This window comes from Andrographis paniculata, unplaced genomic scaffold (genome assembly GCF_009805555.1).
Source record: "Andrographis paniculata isolate CXL003 unplaced genomic scaffold, ASM980555v1 Contig87END, whole genome shotgun sequence".
In the NCBI taxonomy this organism is placed as follows: domain Eukaryota; kingdom Viridiplantae; phylum Streptophyta; class Magnoliopsida; order Lamiales; family Acanthaceae; genus Andrographis; species Andrographis paniculata.
In genome coordinates this window covers 2,912,706-2,933,421 of record NW_026137625.1, presented here as the reverse complement: position 1 = coordinate 2,933,421, position 20,716 = coordinate 2,912,706, and the positions used below count along the sequence as shown (strand labels likewise).

At 30.1% G+C, this 20,716-nt stretch overlaps 3 protein-coding genes across 5 annotated transcripts; 2 read left to right on the top strand and 1 right to left on the bottom strand.

The window, feature by feature from the left end:
- Positions 1 to 3,582: 3,582 nt before the first annotated feature.
- LOC127242517 (RING-H2 finger protein ATL8-like) lies at positions 3,583 to 4,532 on the top strand. The gene has a single exon (XM_051262064.1). It carries the CDS (start codon positions 3,649 to 3,651, stop codon positions 4,258 to 4,260), a length of 612 nt encoding a protein of 203 aa, XP_051118021.1. The 5' UTR covers positions 3,583 to 3,648; the 3' UTR covers positions 4,261 to 4,532.
- An 8,139-nt stretch (positions 4,533 to 12,671) lies between these two features.
- LOC127242550 (protein MULTIPLE CHLOROPLAST DIVISION SITE 1) lies at positions 12,672 to 15,051 on the top strand. 2 transcript variants are annotated; one of them, XM_051262128.1, is made up of 5 exons: positions 12,672 to 12,813; positions 12,908 to 13,117; positions 13,912 to 14,078; positions 14,174 to 14,561; positions 14,666 to 15,051. In XM_051262128.1, exons 1-5 carry the CDS (start codon positions 12,766 to 12,768, stop codon positions 14,699 to 14,701), a joined length of 849 nt encoding a protein of 282 aa, XP_051118085.1. In that variant the 5' UTR covers positions 12,672 to 12,765; the 3' UTR covers positions 14,702 to 15,051. The 2 variants fall into 2 exon arrangements, with proteins under 2 accessions (XP_051118085.1, XP_051118084.1); XM_051262127.1 differs by having other exon boundaries at positions 14,638 to 15,051.
- Positions 15,052 to 15,116: 65 nt separating this feature from the next.
- On the bottom strand, positions 15,117 to 19,287 carry LOC127242549 (monosaccharide-sensing protein 2-like). 2 transcript variants are annotated; one of them, XM_051262126.1, is made up of 6 exons: positions 18,819 to 19,287; positions 18,437 to 18,627; positions 17,138 to 17,698; positions 16,120 to 17,060; positions 15,850 to 16,037; positions 15,117 to 15,774 (listed from the first exon to the last, which is right to left on the bottom strand). In XM_051262126.1, the coding sequence occupies exons 2-6, from the start codon at positions 18,513 to 18,515 to the stop codon at positions 15,336 to 15,338; spliced, it is 2,208 nt and encodes a 735-aa protein (XP_051118083.1). In that variant the 5' UTR covers positions 18,516 to 18,627; positions 18,819 to 19,287; the 3' UTR covers positions 15,117 to 15,335. The 2 variants fall into 2 exon arrangements, with proteins under 2 accessions (XP_051118083.1, XP_051118081.1); XM_051262124.1 differs by having other exon boundaries at positions 19,029 to 19,287.
- Positions 19,288 to 20,716: the final 1,429 nt, after the last annotated feature.

Sequence of the window (20,716 nt, the reverse complement as noted above, 5' to 3'; positions counted from 1 at the left end):
AAATATTAAATATTAAATAAGAGTAAACAGTGGCGTTGTATGAATATACTATTTATATTTAATTTAATTATAGATTGTATTGTTTTCAACTATAAGATGTTTTCTTCGTTGCATGTGAATGTAAATACAAATATAATACATAAACAATTCTTGCATGTCATAGTCAAAATCAACACAATTTCTACTTTTTTCGTCCCAAAATTATAATTTTGGTCGTTTTTTACACGAAATTTAAGGAATATTTATATTATATGATAAAAAAAAATTTTGCACCTGTGTGAGTGTAGTAAGTATTAAAAAGCAGTGACAATTGTGTAATAATAATGAAAAAGTAAGGGTAATTTATAGTGATATGGTTATTTATGGAAATTAGATTATTGTTTTGGGAGGGACAAAAATGGTAAAAAAATTATTGTATTGGCACGAATTGAGTATTTGAATTCAGAACAAATGGTGTGTTCTCACAACTACGTTGATTTTATTTAACAGAATGTTGTGTTGAATATAAAATTTGTGTTCTCCGTCATCCAATTATGTGCTCATTTGATCGGACATTAATTTTAAGAAAAATAAGTAGAAATATTTTTTTTTTGGTAAAAAAAAAAGTAGAAAAATTGATTTTTTTTTTTTAAATTAAAAAAACAGTAATAAATTTGAATTACAATAAATAAGTAAAAATAAATTTGAAAGAAAAAGTAAATATTGTTTTTATATTTCAAATGTTTTTTAATGAGAAAATGAACATGGTGCAAATTTCTCTCATTTAAGGCGACAACCGACTTCAAAAAAATTAATTATTTTAAAAGCAACATATGCATTTAGGTTATTATATCTCAAATATACTCCTCCGTCTATTTTCTAATATCCTATTTGATATTTATACGTATTTTTAGGCAATTAAAGTTTTTATTATAAAATGACAAATTTACCCTTAATCTTGTGTATAGAAAATAAGTAAATAATGTAAGGGTAAAAAGATAAATTTTGTGTATAAAAAAAAACACAATAATTGTTGGACATTCCAAATAAAAAAATAGGACATTAGTTTGTGGACAAGGGAGTATATGTGTGTGAAAATATTCCAAAATAGAGAGTATTATTATTATTATTATTATTATTATTATTATTGTTGTTGTTGTTGTTGTTGTTCATTTCGTTTTATACTCTTTTGTACCCGTAACTTTTATGCTATTTTTAGCATAGATATTATATCCATTCGTTTTGAATGTAAATATTTAGCTTTGGTGCAAAATTTTAAAAATAGTATTCCTTCCGTCCTATAGCTATGTGTCTGTTTGTTTTACGGAGTTTTAGAAATATTAGTATTATATTGAAATATAGTAGAAATAAAGTAGAAATGACTAAAATAATTTTATTAGTATTGTAATGACATTTGTGTAATATATTGTAAGTTATAAGGGTATTTGCAATGTTATGTAGATAGTACCGTTACTATAAAAAAAAAAAATGAAATAAATACTTTGTTATGGAACAAACTAAAATGAAAAAATGAATAGTTTGTTATGGAACAGTGAGTAGTATTTTAATTACAGTAGTTAGATACTTTTGTCATTGTTTTTTGGTGTATAATTAATGATGTGATGATAAAGTATGAGTATTTATATAAAAACATATAGATATTTTAAAATAGTTATTTTGTATTGAAGAATTCAAAATAAAAATACGAATTCAAAATAAAAATACGTATACTTTGTGAGTTGATGGAAAAAATATTGTATTGTATTTTAATGATAATTAGTGAGTATTTCTTATGTAATTTTTTTTTTTATATTTTAATTTAATAGAACGATACTGTAAATTTTAAAATATTCATAATGTATAATGAATTATATATTCTCTTGTCCTACATAAAATCTTTTATATAATTTATCATTTTTTAAAGTATATTGAGGTCTATAATTATTTTTATTAATACATTTTAAACTATTTATTCATTATATTTTACTTAAATTTTTGTATTTACATTAATGAATCCAAAATATCTAAGACGGAAAAAGTAGCTCATTGTGTTTGAACATATAAAATAACAAAACGTAAATTTTCAGGTGTTGTCCGGACAGTAGAGTTTGTTTAGATAAGGGATTTTTAGAGGTTTTTGAAAATTTTGGAAGTTAAAAAAATATATATATATATTAATGTAATTTTTTCGAAAAAAAATATAGTATCAAATGAATAAAAATGTGTTGCAACGTAACCGTAACATTTCCAAATTACTTTACCCAAAATGTATGAAACTAAATCCTCGTCATGTGAAAGACATTAATTTGTGATAGTCTCATTTCAACCACTTTTTTCAAATTAAATGCCTCATTTCCATTAATCGAATCTATACTCATTTTTAGTAATTTCGAGTGTGTTTACTCCAAATTTTAATTTCGTTTTGTATTTGTTTATTCTAAAATAAGATATATTTATTCCATGAAAATAATTATAGGGTTTTATTATTGGTTCCGAATAGTAAAATTTTATATTGAAATAATTGTTTGATGTGATATAAATATGTATTGATGTGATATTTTTGAATGTAAAATTAAATTTTAATGTAATATAATTGATAAAAAAAAATAGATGTGATATTCAATTAATGCTTATTCTTTTTAATAAAACTATCATGAATATGAATATATTTCTTCTATCTTACAACAAATGATACATTTTTTATTTTTGTTTATTTCATAACAATTGATACTTTTCAATTTTGTATAAAATTACTTAATCAAAATGTGCCTAACTGATATAAATTTAATTTAATTATCTACACAACATATAATATTATACATATGTAGATTTATTCAAAATTCTTTTATTACTATCTATTTTTAAAAAAATAAAATTCATATCTTTTATAAAATTAGTTTATAAATAATATATATTTTTTATATACTTTTATTATAGAAAATTTTATTCTAATTTTCTTAATTATATATATATTAAATTTATTTTAAAACTATTAATATTATTAATTATATAAAAATCATAAAATAATATCATAACTCATTACTATTAACTAATTAAACATAATTTTTTTAAAGATCGTATCACTAATAAAAAAATATATATATTAAAACGGAAAGAATATTATTTATTATTTGTTAAAAAGAAAAACAATTAATATTAAAGTATTTCAAGAGACATGAAAACAACTATGAAGTATATATTTTAATTATACAATTCTCACGGTTACATGTAAAAATATTATATTTAAATTTAATTTTGTATTCAAAATATTATATCAATACATATTTATATCTTAATAAATAATTATTTTAATTTAAAATTTTACCATTTAAAACTCAAACCCAAAATAAAAATCACACAAACAAAAATCACAACATTGGACCTAAGTCATACGATATAATAACAGCCTTATAAAAGGCATTAATTGTATGATAAAATTTTACGATATGTATATAATTTTATTAAAAGTCCATCAATTCCTATAAATTGTAGGGAGACCCCTAAAAGTAAACCTATTTGCAATTGAAGCTACTCTGCAATTCTCTTATTAATATTTGCCTTATTTCTAATATAAATTAATTATATTTAAATATAAAAATAAAATATACGCTTCTTCTGCCTTCGCATCTGAATCTTCTTCAGAAAACTTCGCTCTCTTTCTATCTCTATATGACCGCCCGCTCCAGACAACTCGCCGGCGGCATATCGCCGGTGGAGGCGCCGCCGCACCAATCGCCAAAGGAATACGCATCTCCGACGCATCAATCGCAAAAAAACAACACATCTCCGCCGGATATGGGAACTCTAAACTCCGATTTCGTAGTCATCCTCACCGCGCTTCTCTGCGCGCTCATCTGCGTCCTCGGACTCCTCGTGGTGGCGCGGTGCGCCTGGATTCGACGTATGGCCGGCGCGCACGACGCGGCGGCGGCGGCGGCGAACAGAGGCGTGAAGAAGAAGGTACTTAATTCGCTCCCCAAGCTAACCTACGGCGGCGAAGACGGCGAACACGCAGCTGCTAAGCTCTCCGACTGCGCCATTTGCCTCGGCGATTTCGTCGCCGGCGAAGAGATCCGAGTGCTTCCGCAGTGCGGCCATGGATTCCACGTTTTGTGCATTGACACGTGGCTAGGATCTCACTCGTCCTGTCCTTCCTGCCGCCAGATTTTGGGGGCGGCGCGGTGCCAAAAGTGCGGCGACTTGCCGACCGCCACGTGTTCCGCCGCCGCCGCCGCTCATCCTCCGCCGCTCGCAATCCGCGTGAACAGGTTTTTACCCTAATCCTTCAATCCACTTTAAATTACTGTACCAATCGCACAGTAGACAACACTCACCTCTTAAATTGAAAACGGTTACAATCAATTAGAACTTTCTAGATCCACTGCACCACCACCACCATCATCATTCATCATCATCATCATCATCATCATCATCATCCTGTATATATATATATACATGTATATCTGTATCTATATATATCTACATAGATCAGATCAGATCAGATCAGATTTGTACGTTTCTTCAACAAGTCCAAACAAAAAAGGTTCAAATCATTTACAGCGCATCCACAAATTGCCAAAATCTCTACACATAAAACAAAACAAGTTTCTATTCATATCAGTAGTGATGAATCTCATTGCGATTAATTTGTTTTCTGAATGAAAATGGTTTGTTGTTTGTTTGTGTTTTTTTGGTTTTCATTTATTACTGTTACATGGGAAGAATCTTTAATATATATATATATATATGGCTAGGAAATATTTAAATTTAAAAATATTACAAATTCGTTATATGAATTTTTTTATAATTTTTTGTTGAACATTTTACTATATATATAATATTTATGTATTTTTAAGAATTTGGGTTGCTTTTGGTTGCAATTGCAAGTTGTATTTTAGTGTTTAAATAATGCTAACGTTGTTGCTTGATTGTAAGTGGATAATGATGTAATATAATATATTTAATTTAAAATTAATTTAGAATATAATTTTTATTTTTTATTTTTGAATGTTTTATTTTACTACTTCAGTCCCACATGCCTTGTCTTGCTATAATATAAATAAGAATTTATTAGTGAAAATAATTATTCTATAATATAAATAATTATAAATTAAGATTAAAATAATTAATTAGTTTAATTAAAATTTAAAAGTGTATAATTATTTTTCAAAAAAGGAAAGTGACATGTACGTGGAACAGACAAAAACGGCAACATAGACGTGGTAAGTGAGACACGGAGGGAGTATTAAAGTATAGTCACAATAAATATAATTTTGTGAGAAAATTAAACTTTTGTAATATGAATAAATAATTGAAAATAAAAATATTTACACAAGTAAAATAAAATAATTTATGAAAAAATATTTATGCTTATTTAGAAATGAGCTTAAAAATAAAATAAAATAAAAATAAATGAAAGATTCTATCTTAAAATTAAAATTTGGGAAAATAGTTGGGAAAAAATAGAAACATACTGCTAATAGTATTTCAGCTTGCAAACAAATACGCTATCAGTTCAATTTAAATAAAAATTAAACATGTTAGTTCCTTGGGTTTTACCACGTATTTTTACTATTTAATTTGTTTTTTTAAAAATATCAAATCAAATAATTCTTTTATTTTTTCTTTTAATATTATATTACAAATTTATTTTATATTAAAATATCACATCGACCTATATTTATATTACATCAAACAATTATTCAAATTCAACTTTTTACTAGTATTAAAAAATCCAAACAGAAAAACTAAAATCCGCCCGCAATCAAACACACTTAAAATAATAGTCGATACCAAAAAATTAAAATGATTGATTTTTTCGAAAAAATGCAAAATTTAAATAATTGATTAAAGAAACATAATTCTCAAAATAAAAATAAAAATAAAAATAAAAATAAATCCTTATTATAGTAACTACGAAAAATTACACGACGATACTCAACAATGTAGTATCGTACAATCCGACGTATTTAAAAATAAAGTGAACTATACAATCATCACCGATCGAACATATATTCAAAATTAACAATAGTCGATTAATAATTGATCCAACAACTTATAATAATTGATTCAACAATCAATTCGTTCGTCGATTCTCGACGTCGTTGAAGTCGAACTAATTCTTTTCCCCATTTGACACACAATATATATATATATATATATAGATTGCATCTTTAAACAAGAAATTCTTGTTAAGATCTTTTAAAATCTTAAGTTTTTATCATTATATGTTCATACCTAACTTTTGTTGGTATTAATATTAAGGAAATATTAATTGTCTTTTTTGGGCACTTTATTTGATATGATGCATCAAATTATATTTATATATATATAATTGATTGTGGCACATGTTAACTAGAGAAAGAATACATTTGTGCCACCATTATTGAATTTGACTCATTTGGTTTGAAATTTTTAACATTTTCAACACTCACTTTTTATGTACAATTTCTATTAAAATACTCATTTCGTCTCATAAATATTACTGTCTCCGTCCCATGTAATATAGATGTATTACTGTACACACAGAAATTTAGGTAAAATATAATTAGTAAGTAATTAAAAAATGTATTAGTAAAAATAATTATTATTTAGTAAAAGTAATTATAGATTAATTAAGATAACTAAATAGTTTAATTAAGATTAAAAAAATTTAAATTTTAAAATTTAAAATATAATTAAAGTGTATAATTAATTTTCTAAAAAAAGAAAGGATAAATTATGTGGGACGAACAAAAATAGAAAATAAGGACAAATTATGTGGGAGGAGGGAGTATCTTAATTGGACTGGGCACGGGATTTTAGGAACATTGATATTATATTGGTAGTGGGTAAAAAGTGTTGATAAAAGATTTTTTTGCCCTTGTAAGTGTATTAGTGTAAAAAGTAGTGGCAATTGTGTAATAAAAAAAAATTAAAAAATATGGATAGTTTTACGGTGATATGGTTATTTATGAAAATAAAATTATTATTTTGGGATGGACAAAAATAGTAAACTAGACTATTGTATTAGGACGTAGGGAGTATATTCTTTCTGTTACGGCTGTTTATACTCTCTCCGTCCGACTACAATGTTCTAATTACATGGTAAACATGAGATTTTAAGAATAAAATAATTAATAAATAATTAAAAATATATTAGTAAAAATAATTATTATATAATAAAAGTAATTTTAAACTAAAATTAAGATAATTAATTAGTATAATTAAAATTTTAAAAATAAAAATAAAAATTATAAAATAAAATTAAAGTGTATAATTTTTTTTTTTTTAAAAAAAGTGAGAGAATAAATAAAAAGAAGGAGTATCATATTATTTGGGCACATAATTTAATTTAAGAAGTAACAGTATGTTAAGTATTTACTCTCTTCGTCCCACATAATTTGTCTCTATTTCCATTCGTCTCACGTAACTTACAATTTCTTTTTTTGGAATATTATTATACACTTTAATTATATTTTAAATTTTGTATTTTATAATTTTTTAATCTAAATTAAAGTATTTAGTTATTTTAGTCTTAATCTATAATTGTTTTTACTATACAATAATTATTTTTACTAATACACTTCTTAATTACTTACTAATCATATTTTACCTAAATTTCAGTGTCTACATTAACACGCCCAAATTACCTAGAACGGACGGAGGGAGTAATATAAATATAAATAAATAAAAAATTAAAATTTATGCATTAAGAGAAATTTATTAATGAGGGAATAAAAAATTAGTGAAAAAAATAAAAAAATAGTAATAAATTAGTTATTTATTAAAGTAATAACAATAAAATTTTAAATAAATAATATATTACTATTAATTAATTATACATAAATTTAACGGATAATAAAAAAAATAATACAATTACTCCTGATGAAGAAAGTATTAATTTTCCAATAAAATAAAATATCAAAATGATATTACACATATTAAAAAAATAAAATATGCAACACAAAATATATATGTATATTTTTATATATCAATTACCTAACATAAAAAAAATACATCCATCCATAGAAACACACAAAGTCAACACATACAATTAACTTTATTTTCAAAATAAACAAAACTAATTGTTAACAAATAATAATAATAATAGTAATAATAATAATAATAATAAATCACAAGTAAGCAATCCTTGTAATTTTATCTTATTAAAATGCACTTAAGTATAAAAGTAATAATATAATAATCCATTCGTCCCATATACCTTGTCTGCTGCACTGTAGACATGGTATTTTAGAAGATGTGTAATTAATAAATAATTAACAATGTATTAGTGAAAATAATTATCCTATAATATAAAATAATTATAAATTAAGATTAAAATAGCTAATTAATTTAATTAAAATTAAAAAAATAAATTAAAAAGTTTAAAATAAGATTAAAGTGTGTAATTATTTTCCAAAAGAGGAAAGTCACATAGAATATGAGACAGACAGAAACGGCGACGTGGACATGATACGTGGGATGAAGGGAGTAATAAAACATATATATATATATATATATAAATGATTTTAAATAATAATAATAACAATCAAATCAATTTTTTTTGTCTCCTGAATATTTTAAAGAGGTGAAAAGACAAAATGCATATTAGGGCAATAGTCAACAAGAAAATTAACTATATTGAAATATGAGATAGTGATTAATTTAATTTAATTTATTTTATTATATGATCATTATTTTTAAATTAATTAGTGGATGTTATTAATTTGGGAATCTTTGAGGATGATAAGGCTGTGTAATCAATTCCCTGTTGACAAATCTCAGCCATTAAAACATGTATATATATATATATATATGTGTGTGGTTTTGCTTATAAATTTCATCTACACCTATATATAGTTAGTTAGGCACATTTTATTGTTTATTTTTAGCTTAAATTTTAAATTAAATAATTATATATTAATTATTTTTATTTAATTCTTGGTAACTTAGAGGATCACACGACTTCCACATTGATTTGTCGACACTATTAGATTAAAATATACTACTCCATCTGTCCCACATACTATGTCCATGTTGTCGTTTCTGTCTGTCCCATATACCATGTCACTTTTCTTTTTTGGAAAATAATTACACACTTTAATCTCATTTTAAACTTTTTAATTTTTTTTTCTTTTAAATTTTAATTAAACTAATTAGTTATTTTAATCTTAATTTATAATTATTTATATTATAGGATAATTATTTTCACTAATATATTTTTAATTATCTACTAATTATATCCCTTCTAAAATACCATGTCTACAGTGTAGCGGACACGGTACGTGGAACGGAGGTAGTATAAGACATGTGTAGAGATTTATTGAGTTGAGTTTATATATTTTTTTAAATGATTTTGGTACTATTTATCAATAGTTATTTTTAAATATAAATATATTTTTATTTTAATTATTATATTAATAATTTGTTATATATATAATAGCAAGGTCAACATATATTTATAGCATATAAAATACTTATTTTTAATTATTCACCAAACTTTTCAAAATTTTGAAACATAATTTTTCTGTAAAAATGTCATTGTATTAGTATTACAAGACACTAATAGAAAAATATATATATATATTTTTAATTTGTACTATATTTTTATATAATAATTAATATTAAAAAATCAACATGGAAAAAATAAACAATAAACGATACAATTGATTTTGACACAAAAATAAAATTGATACAACACATTTATATGTTTTTAGTTAATACAATATTTGTGTTAAATAAATATATATTTTATTCTATTGTTCGGTATGAATTGATAAATTTATCCTTTATGATAAAATAAAAATTAAAAATAATAAATAAATAAATGATAAAAAGGTAAAATTTATGCTTATAAAAAAAAATAGGACAATAATTATTTAAAACGAAAAAATAGGACGTACAGAGTATTAATTATGAGGAAAAAAAAATGGTTCGAGGGTAGCCTTCACAGTGGATTTTCAAAATATTTTTTCAATAGCGACAAATAAATAGTTGACAGACCACAAACAGAAATAACCATCAATTTAATTTAATTTAATTTAATGCAATACTATAATAATATAGTGCAAGGAAGGATAATTTAATTTATTATTACCACTTATGATAAAGAAATACTGACATTATTCGATTCTTACACCATAATATTAATTTATCTATTTCTTAATTTGGATGTTTTTCTTTTTTTTTTAAAAAAAAATTATTATTATTTTTTTTCTCTTGAGAGAAATTAGATGTTATTGCCAGAAATATATATATATATTTTTGTTATTTTTATATGTTCCATACCAACATGTATTTTTTTTTTTCAATATTCAATAAAATATTTATATATATATTTTATATATTTATCATTACTTTTACACTAAAAAGATAAAGACAAAACTATCTTTACATTATTTTCAATTTTCTACTGTAATTAAAATATTTTTATTTCTTCAATTTTGTGTCAAAAATAAATATATACTTTTACCCGAGACAAAAAAAATAAAATATTGTATTCAATTAAAAATATATTTAAATCATATACTTGAAACATTTTCAGTTTATCCATTTTGGAGATTTTACAGAAATTTTAATAATTATAGTATAATAATATATATATATAATATTTTGTGAAAAATAGATATATACATATATATATATATGATTAACATAAATTATTTTTACAAAAAAAAATATTACATCGTTTGTTGATTGTTTGGGGTTATACTACACTATCATATAATATATGTTAGTGTGAGTTATTGTCAATTTATATACTACTTCCGTAGACCGGTCAATTTATTTATTTACTTTTTACGTGTTAATTTTTAAATATTAATTATTATATTAAAATATATTACAAATTAAGGAAAAACGACAAAAATAATTTTATTGGTGTTTTATAATACTAATAAAATAAAATTTGTACAAAAAATTATACAAATATAAGGATATTTTTAATGTTAAAAATAATGACGTCAAATACAAATAGATAGATCGGTTGTGGACGGAGGTAGTGTTATATTTATATTATATTAATATAATTTATATGTTAATTGCCTATTTGTTATGTGTTATTTAACTATATTTAAAGTGTTGTTAATTATAGTGAATATATTAATTCATTATGCTAATTGCAACCATGAATTTATATTAAAGAGATAAACCATATTGAAAAATATAGTCAGATGATAATTTTAAAGAACATAAATGAAAATATAGGGTAGGTTTATTTAGCAAATTATTATTATTATTATTATTATTATTATTATTATTATTATTATTATTATTATTGTTATTGGCAGAGGCGGAATCAGACCATGATGAAAGGGGGGGCTAATTTTTAAAATTTTGAAACGATCATCGTCTATTTGTTATCCAATAATTTTATCAATGGAGTTATCATATTTCAAAAATCTTGCAAAATATCAATCTACATTGACAATTGCATATTACAAGATGAATTTTGTATTATATGAAATTGATAAATAATAAAAACATTTATTAAAAAAAAGACGTTAAAAATATCATTTTCTGTGTATTTGGTTAAGAAATTTTTGAAGATTTTTTTTAATTATTATTTATTACTTTTTTGTTCATATCTATTTTTATATTATCAACAAATTATTATGATATAATTTTTTTTATTATTCAAAATTTAAATTTTCACATAAATATTCTATCAATTTTTTACAATTTTTTAATTTATTTATTATTTTTTATATTACATATTATAAAATAAAAACAAAAAATTAAAAATTATAAGGGAGTGGGGTTTGCCCCCACATACATCCGCCCCTGATTATTGGATTTGTTTGTTTAGTGTTTTAATGTGAAATATATTTTTTTTTTATCATGTATGACAAATAATAATATAAAAAATAATATTTTGTATTAAATTATTAAATTTTGTGAGAGAATATAATATATATTGAAAATCATGTTAGAAAAATATTTGGTTGGATGAACAAACTCTTTTGTTCTTAAAATAAAAAATAAATTATGTTGTCTCGATATGATTTGTTTTGTTAGACTTAATTTGGAAACTATTAAATTCATTAAAAAATTTACCAAAAGTTCACTAAAAAACAGTGACTTTAAGTTCCTACTGTCATAAAATAAATAAATAAATAAATAATAAAATCTCAAACCATACACATTATTCAATTTTCATATCTAACGTATAAATTTAAAAGAAAATATGGGATGGGTTTCTTTTAATATTTACATAGTAGTTGATAATATTTATTGTATTTTATTAAAAAAAATTATTGTATAATGTAAATAAATATGAAAGTAAAGATATTTATAATTAATGGTAAAGTTTACAATTACTAAAAAGATATATATATATATATTCGATTCGACAGATAAAAATGAAAATATGAATAAGTTAAGAAATAAATTTATTTACAAAATACCATATTCATATTACTCTCTTCGTCATTCAATTGTGTGCTTATTTGACCGGTCACAAATTTTAAGAAAAACATGTAAAAATAAAAATTTTTACAAGAAGAATAAATTTGGATGACAACAAACAAAAAAACAAAAAAATAAAAAAAATAATAACACACATCTAACTCAACCCATAGTGAAATGGGTTTTAGTATAATTAGGCCAGAAGACAATTTAACTTGGCCCAATAGTATATCAATATTGGGCCCAATAGGCCCATTTCATATTGCGAAAGATCTCATTCAGTGATTTCTTCCCGGACCAGTCGGTATTCCTCCCCCAATTTCGGAAGAATTTTGCCCTAATTTTAACCAGAATGATTTCTCAGTTGCCGCTCCAGCTATACCTGTAATAGACCTAAAAATGGCGTCAATTTGGACTGTGCGCCTTCATTCTGCGCCAATTGTCAATGTAAGTGAGCTACTTTTTCATTTTGTTATTTATTTTAATTTCGATGAATAATAGTTCTTTGGTTTTCTGATGAAATTCGTCGGACGAAGCTCAGCTTAGGTCGGATTCAGGAATTTTTTTGAATTGCTGGAATTGGAACCGAAGAATTGTGTGCAGAAAGGTTGTGGTGAAAGCAGTAGGTTCTGACGATGGCAAACGCTTCCAAAACGACGCCGTTGTGAGTGGGAAATCGGAAAACGCCACGCGGAAGTTAGTTGCTAAATTTCATGAATCGATTGGCTCCCTCCCTGCATTTGCCTCATCGGTAATATCCTGTCTGATTTCCTTTTTACGATGGTACTTTATTATGTTGAAATTTGGAATAAACCTTAAGAAACTGAAATTATGAGTGTATATGCGTATAGATTTCATAATTTAACAAGGTTATGAATCTGCTTTACCTGTTGAATTGAAAACCAGGAACAAATTCGTTACAAAAGCTGATTGTGTTTGAATTTTAGTTCAAGGATAAACAATCTTATAAGAATAAGTTAGAGATGTTGAAATTATTGACAAAATTCTGTGATGATATTTTATAGCACTGAGTAATGATGTATGCAGAACGTTCTGAAACATTTACATTTGTTTGTCGTAGATCCGAGTTTAGGCTGTGGGCTTAGGGTTTTGCATGCAATTATTATGCAGACTGGAAATTTCATGAGTTTAACACAAAGTGCGGTCTTTCAACGACAGATTTGATGTTCATAACTTAACTGCCTCGTTCGTTTTAAACACATGCAATGCATTTGTTCGTCGCAACAGCCTCATATTTCTTCAACCGCGTCACGAATTTCTTTGTATGGTTTTACTTGAAAAGAACGATGTGATACTGTTTTACTGTTTTTAGGTTTAAGTCGGTTAGATGGTGTTTAATCGATGCAATATTGAGGAATTCCGGTGCCAATTTGTCGATACATTCATCACATGAAACTAGCACAATTTTTTAAAAATAATTCCCCCTTACCATTCAGTTTTGAATTTGCTTTCTTTCACATATTCGAGGGATTGCTCGCATGACATTCAATGTACTCATAGTTTTTGTTTTCATTTCTTGCTCAGATTGGGGAGCTTTCTCGAATTAACATTACGATTGGATTCTGCATTGTAGCGACAATTGTCGTTTTAGTGATTAAAAGACACAATGCGAGGAAATCCAATTATAACTACCAGGGTTCTGTAGCTGATCTTGTGCGCCGTGGACAGATTAGATCGGATAGAAGAGGCATGTACGATTCTACTTTCCTTCACTACCGTGGTCGAGATTATTTCACTTATTACATCCACATTGTATCTATAATTTATCTTTTTTCCTTTTTCTTAGCTCTGCCCCTCTCAAATACGAAGACCCTTTCAACAACCCGATGGTAAAGATGAGCAAGACCAACTCAACCGTCGAGATGTGTGGAAAAGTTTATCGCCTGGCGCCAGTGGCGCTTACCGACGAGCTAAAAACCTCACATCAGAAACGAAGATCCCGCGCCTATCAATGGAAGAGGCCGAAAGTATTCCTCAAGGAAGGTGAACCCATACCTCCCGACGTCGACCCCGACACCATCCGCTGGATTCCTGCAAATCACCCTTTTGCGACGACTTCCAGCGATATCGACGAAGACTTGGCCCAAAACAACGTGTACCAGAAACACGGCGTACCGTTCCGGATCAAGGCCGAGCACGAAGCTCTTCAGAGAAAGCTCGAAGCACTTCAAAATGTAAACTTTTCTAATTCTATACCTTAGCTACCATCTGATGTTTATCTGGTTCGTCTTGATATCGACTTTATTGCAGGAGCAAAAACTTGGAAAACTTGTAATAGATCCTGCTGCTGCCCGAGACTTCGAGAGGCCTCTGAAGCCACATATGAAACCCGAAAGTGAATTAGACCATAATTCGCCTAATCCTAAACCCGGTCCTAATCCTCCCGTTTCTGATCACACGAGTAATCCGCCATCGGAGGAGATCCAAACCCCTTGAGTTTTTTTGTGCGATATGGTCGTGATCGAAGCCCGGAAAAAGCTCGAGTCGATCGAAAAAGTGCCAAAACTAGAGGTAAGTGTAATGTAAATAGCATTCAGTCGTTTCATAGATTGTTTATATGTTTTGTTTACATCTCTTCTCATATGTGTTTTTGTTCGAAATGGGGATGGACTATTTGATCCAATATATTCGTTTTATTTACAGTCGATTACTTTTCTAGTTCAATGAGAATTTTAAGTATAATCATAATTTATTTTGTTATTTGTTAGTATATTGTGAATTATTCAGTATTAAAATTCAACACTGTAGCAGCTATTTTATAACGTGACAATCAATTTCAGCAAAATGTCGACAAAAACAAACACACAACCATTTAATAAAGTTCAATTCCTTCCACATGCATTGTCCTACCCAAATATAAGTTCCTACAAACAACTCTACTTCAAAACGACGCCGTCCTCGTCGCAAAACACAACGTAAATATAAACCATCCCCCCTTGTCACGTGCTCTACTCGTGCCTCCCCCGCTGCGCCCCGACGGCGGCGAAGAACTCCGTTATCACCTCCAACGGCATCCCCTTCGTCTCCGGCACCCTCGCAAATATGAACACCCACGACACTGCACAAACCACCGCGTAAATCCCGAACACTCCGGCCAGCCCCATCGAGCCCAGCATCACCGGCAACGTGTACGTCACGATCACGTCCCCGATCCAAAACACGAGCGCGCATATCGCAATGCACATCCCCCGCACCCTCGTCGGAAATATCTCCGAGCACAGGATGTTCGGGATCGGCCCGTACCCCATCACGAACGTGCAGAAGTACACGACCACGCAGATCGTCGAGATCACCGCGTGCGCCACCGACCCCAAATCGAACACATTCCCGATCACCAGAATCACCAGGGACACTATCAGAATCGGGATCGTCGTCAGCAGCAGCGACCTGAAACAAATTTCGATTTTTCCGACAGTTTCAATCATCTTCAAATCTACGATCAGTCGAAGGACGGGAAATTACCGTCTCCCAGCAATGTCCATAAACCTCATCGCGACGGCGATGCTCGGCAGCATCAACAAATTCGTGAACGCGCTGATGAGAAACGACGCTGAATCCGACCCGAGTCCGAGGTTCGAAAGAAGAACACTCACCCCAGCCTGCTGAAGAATTTGGGGAGTGTAGTACAAAACTCCATTGATCCCCGAAAACTGCACGAAAACGACAACAACGACGAATAACCGTACATAAGATTGATCGATCCGTTCGACATTTTCGATTAAATTCTACTACCTGCTGGAGTATCTGAATCCCAACTCCGACGACCAACGCTCGTTTAACTCCCGGTTCAAGAAGAGCCGCAAAGCTCGGCCCTTTCGACGCCTCGTGTGCTGGATGAACCATCGCCGGCCCGATAGGATGTCGATCGACGAGCGCCTTCGGGAAAAGGGCCGACTGGCTTACGATAGCCGAGGCATGGACGAACTCGCTGTCGACGGGAACGTCGACGCCGCTGTCCTGGATTGAGACGAGAGAGCCGCGTCTCGATCCCGCCACCGCCACCGCCTCCTGGTGAAGGAAAACCTTCTTGAACCCTCCCTCTTTCTTCCCGTCGTCGCCTTCCTTCTCCGACCACCGCCACGCCAGCTGCCATCCGCCACCGATTCCCGTTCCGTCGCCTTGCATAAGGCTGCTCCGCCGTCTCATGCCACTCAGAATGCTCCCGTGCGACGTCGGCGCCGCCGGCAAGTCCTTCTCGAGGCTCGTCGTTTGTCGCGAAATCAACGGGCTGTGTAAATTGTCGTCGGAGTTCACGTCCGATGCGTAATCGTCGCCATCCCTCTGCAGGCTCTCTTCGTCCCACTCCTCGTTCTTGATTTGCGGATCGACGGCACTGAACATGCTCCCAAAATTCGGGAACAGCATGCTCCGCATGCTCCCCGTCTCCGGAACCTTCTCGTGGACACTGCCAAAGAGCGTCACCAGCGGGTCGATAAGCGGCGAGCTCTGGTTCGCCATACTACCGTGCCGAGAAACGAGGCTGAGTCGACTCTGCCCCGTTACGGGTTTCGCCACCCACGAAAGACCCTCCTCGGCACCATACAATTTAAAACGGTCCTTATCGGCGTACGTCTCTCGATCCTTATCAACTTCCTCTCCCGGGCCGATGATGAACTCCTCTATCGAAGCTTCGCCGCCGATCGCTAGACCCTCGACGAGCAATGCCATCTCCCCTGCAGATAAAAAAAAGAAATATAGAATCAAGAACAACCCGTTCCACTGCTCGATAAAAATTCGGGTCGAATTCTACCCGAAACGTCGTCCCGTCCGCGGAGCCGTTGGAGAACCTTTTTCGCCTCGACCATCTTCCCTTTGCTAACCAACCATCGAGGCGATTCGGGCAAATACAAAACTGTTAGGGCGGAGTAGACAAGAGACGGGACGGAGAGAACTCCGAGCATCAGCCGCCAGCTTGGCGCGGGCTGTAGGGACATGACAAAGATCATGCAATAGGACAAGAACATCCCGGCCGAGCCCATGAACTGCGGGAGCGTATTCAGAAGGCCCCGGATTTCCGGCGGGGCGGTCTCGGAAATGTATAGAGGGATTAGGGTTACCGCGAGACCGACGCCAAACCCGTCGAATAGTCTCGCAAGGAGTAAGACGTAAACGTTGGGAGACCACAGCATTATCAAGCCGCTGACGAAATAAAACAAGGATGATAGAATGAGCATCGGGCGACGACCGACCCAGTCGGAAATCGAACCCGAGCAAGTGGTGATTACCGTCGCGCCGATCAGCGACATGGCCACGATTAGCCCTTCTATGGCGGCCCCCAACTCGAGCTCCTTTTTTATGTAAACAACGGCTCCTGTTACACGACGAAACGCATTTAGATGACTATTGGATAACCTAATTACATTTTCTTACATACTCCCGAATCACTTCTTCAAATGATCTAACAGCCAAGAGATCGTAATACTCGACGGAATACATGTTCAAAATAAGAACCTAATTTACCACATTTCCTAACATACTCCTGAGCAGAGCTCGACTCAATTCTTTGAATGATCTAACATTCAAGAAATCGAATCGAAACTCAACGGGCATATATGTAATAACTAGAGCATAATCTACAACATTTCCTCACATACTCCCAAGCAGAGCGCGAATAAATTCTTCGAATGATCTAACAGTTCAAGAAATCGAATCGGAACTCAACGGGCATATATGTAAGAACAAGAGACTAATCTACAATATTTCCTTACATACTCCCAAGCAGAGGGCGAGTCAATTCTTCGAATTATCTAACATCAAGAAATCGGAATATTCAACGGGAATATATGTACAAACAAGAACCTAATTTACAACATTTCCTTACATACTCCCAAGCAGAGCACAACTCAATTCTTCGAATGATCTAACATTCGAGAAATTAATCAAAACTCAACGGGCATATATGTAAGAACAAGCTCCTAATCTACAAAATTTCATTACACACTTAGATATCTAACATTCAAGCAACCAAATCAAAACTCATGGATAAGGACACACGAATTTGAACAGAAAAATGGATAATAAGCATTAGATTAAAGAGGGGAGAAATAACCTGCAATAGTTGCATTATCCCAGCCCTGCAAAAAGTTTCCGATCGTGGCGGCAATGGCCACCAAGGCCGCGCCGTTCATCGTCTCTATGTCTGTCAATCTATCTGTCCAAACAAACTTAATTTTCTCGAACCAGCCTTGCAGTATCCAATCTATCGATTTCTCCAAACAATCTTAAACCCTTCGAACCAGCCTGGTATTCAATCGAAACAAACGTTGTATCAACAATCAACACACACACCAAAAACAGATCTCACTACCACTTACACAGATAGATACATGCTTACAACCTTTTACCTAGACAACAACAATGAAAACCGAAAGCATAAATGTAAGAAGAGGCACAGAAGTAGGAAGATCTGGAAAGCGAGTGAGATTGCTTACCTTTAATCAAAAATTAAAAAATAAACAAAAAAAGGTTCCTGAAGAAATCAACAACCACCGTCGAAACTGATAGTGAAAATCGATGAATAGAGAAAGCAGGCATTCACCGAAACAACGACAGCGAGACGCTCGAAAAATCGAAAGAAAACGACAACCTCAAAAGATTACACACACATCATCTCCTTCCTCATCAGACCCACACTGACTAACCATTAACACTTCCTTCCTTCAGTTGAAATACACCTCAGAATTATCGAAACCCCAATTTTGAATTCTTCCACTGCAATAAGGCGACCGAACTTCTTTCTTCCTCGTCTTCTTCGATTCGAGCAATTAGGCGGCGATTGAGATTGGAGAAGGAGTGAGGAAGAAGAAGAAGGGTTGGGGATGGGGATGGGGAGAGGACAGGAGGAAAGCGACCATTTTCGTAAATTTAAAGGGCTCTGATTACGAAGTGTGTCTGTTGGGCAATAATCCAGAAGTATCCCATCGAATTTTGACAGTAATTTGTGGTGTAATAATGAAGAGACTATCGTCGGATTTCTAGAATTTAGAAATTAAAAATAAAATAATTAATAAAAGATTCCCTCAACTTATGGTCAATGGTGAGCGGACTCATGCTTTCTTAGGTAATTAATTCGCCAATTATAGGAAGAATTAAGAGGTTGTGTTTGTTTGGGTTTTTTTAAGACGAATTTATTACTCTTTCAGTTTAACCTAATTTGTTTTTATTTTTTATTTTCTTCGTCTCACATGATTTATTTAAAAATATAATTATACACTTTTAACTCATTTTAAATTTTATATTTTTTTCGTCCACTTAATTTGTCAATTATTTCTATTTCCGTTCGTGTCAACGTAATTTGTCATTTCTTTTAGAAATACAATTATACACTTTTAATCGCATTTTAAAATTCATAATTTATAAAAAATTTTATTTTAATTAAACTATTTAGTCATTTTAATTTTAATCTCAAATTATTGTTATTAAATTATAATTATTTTTACTAATACACTTTTTAATTACTCATTAATTATACCATACCTAAAATCTTTGTCTAATATAAATGGGATAAATTAACCGGGATGTAGGGAGTATTTTATAATTTTAATTAAACTATTTAGTTATCTTAATTTAATGTATAATTATTTTGTAAAATAATTATTTTTACTAATATACTTTTTAATTATTTATTAATTATACTTTATGTAAATTTTTGTATCTACCTTAATAAACTCATATTACATTTGGCGGAGGGAGTATTTGTAATACTCCGGAGTTGAATAGCGATATGAGTCGAGATGATGAAATACCCCCGAGGCTGAATAAGAGGTTAAATTGATTGAAAACTACTCATGTCAATAATGTGCACATTTTTTTTCGAAAACCCTACGGAAAAAACTTCAGAGTTAAGCGTAATGCGCATTAAGGACATAAGAACGCTGAAAGGACTAGTGTTGACATGTTGAGTCAGTTTGCAATCCCGACACGCTCGACTTTGCATGGCTTGCGAGCTGGAGTGTCACAGTATTATTTATGAGTTTGTTTGTTTAGTGTTGTAATTAAAGGTATATTTTTTGTATGTTTTTATAACCTATTGATATTATTTTTTATAATAACCTAAGAATCTGTCGTCAAACTTAATAGTGTATAAATTAAGTTCAAAAGGGATATGTGATAGGCAAGATTTAGAAGCAGCAGATGTCTAAACTCATGACCTTAAAATCACGATTTCCTCCTTACCAAATTTAAATTTAATTATGGTAAAAAAATAAAAAAAAAAAGATTTAATTTAAGATATTTTAATAATATCAATTTTATTTAAAATATTGAATAAAATGTTTCTACTTACATTTTTATTATTTTAAAAATAAATACTACAATGAAAATAAACTAT

Excerpts from the sequence above, each read along its gene's own strand:
- LOC127242517 (XM_051262064.1), top strand. The coding sequence starts at position 3,649 with ATGACCGCCCGCTCCAGACAACTCGCCGGCGGCATATCGCCGGTGGAG.
- LOC127242550 (XM_051262127.1), top strand. The coding sequence starts at position 12,766 with ATGGCGTCAATTTGGACTGTGCGCCTTCATTCTGCGCCAATTGTCAAT. Across the intron at positions 13,118-13,911 it reads TCCCTGCATTTGCCTCATCG|ATTGGGGAGCTTTCTCGAAT; the intron begins GTAATATCCTGT and ends TTTCTTGCTCAG. Across the intron at positions 14,079-14,173 it reads AGATCGGATAGAAGAGGCAT|CTCTGCCCCTCTCAAATACG; the intron begins GTACGATTCTAC and ends CCTTTTTCTTAG.
- LOC127242549 (XM_051262126.1), bottom strand. The coding sequence starts at position 18,515 with ATGAACGGCGCGGCCTTGGTGGCCATTGCCGCCACGATCGGAAACTTT. Across the intron at positions 17,061-17,137 it reads CGGACGGGACGACGTTTCGG|GGGAGATGGCATTGCTCGTC; the intron begins GTAGAATTCGAC and ends TTTTATCTGCAG. Across the intron at positions 15,775-15,849 it reads ATGGACATTGCTGGGAGACG|GTCGCTGCTGCTGACGACGA; the intron begins GTAATTTCCCGT and ends AATTTGTTTCAG.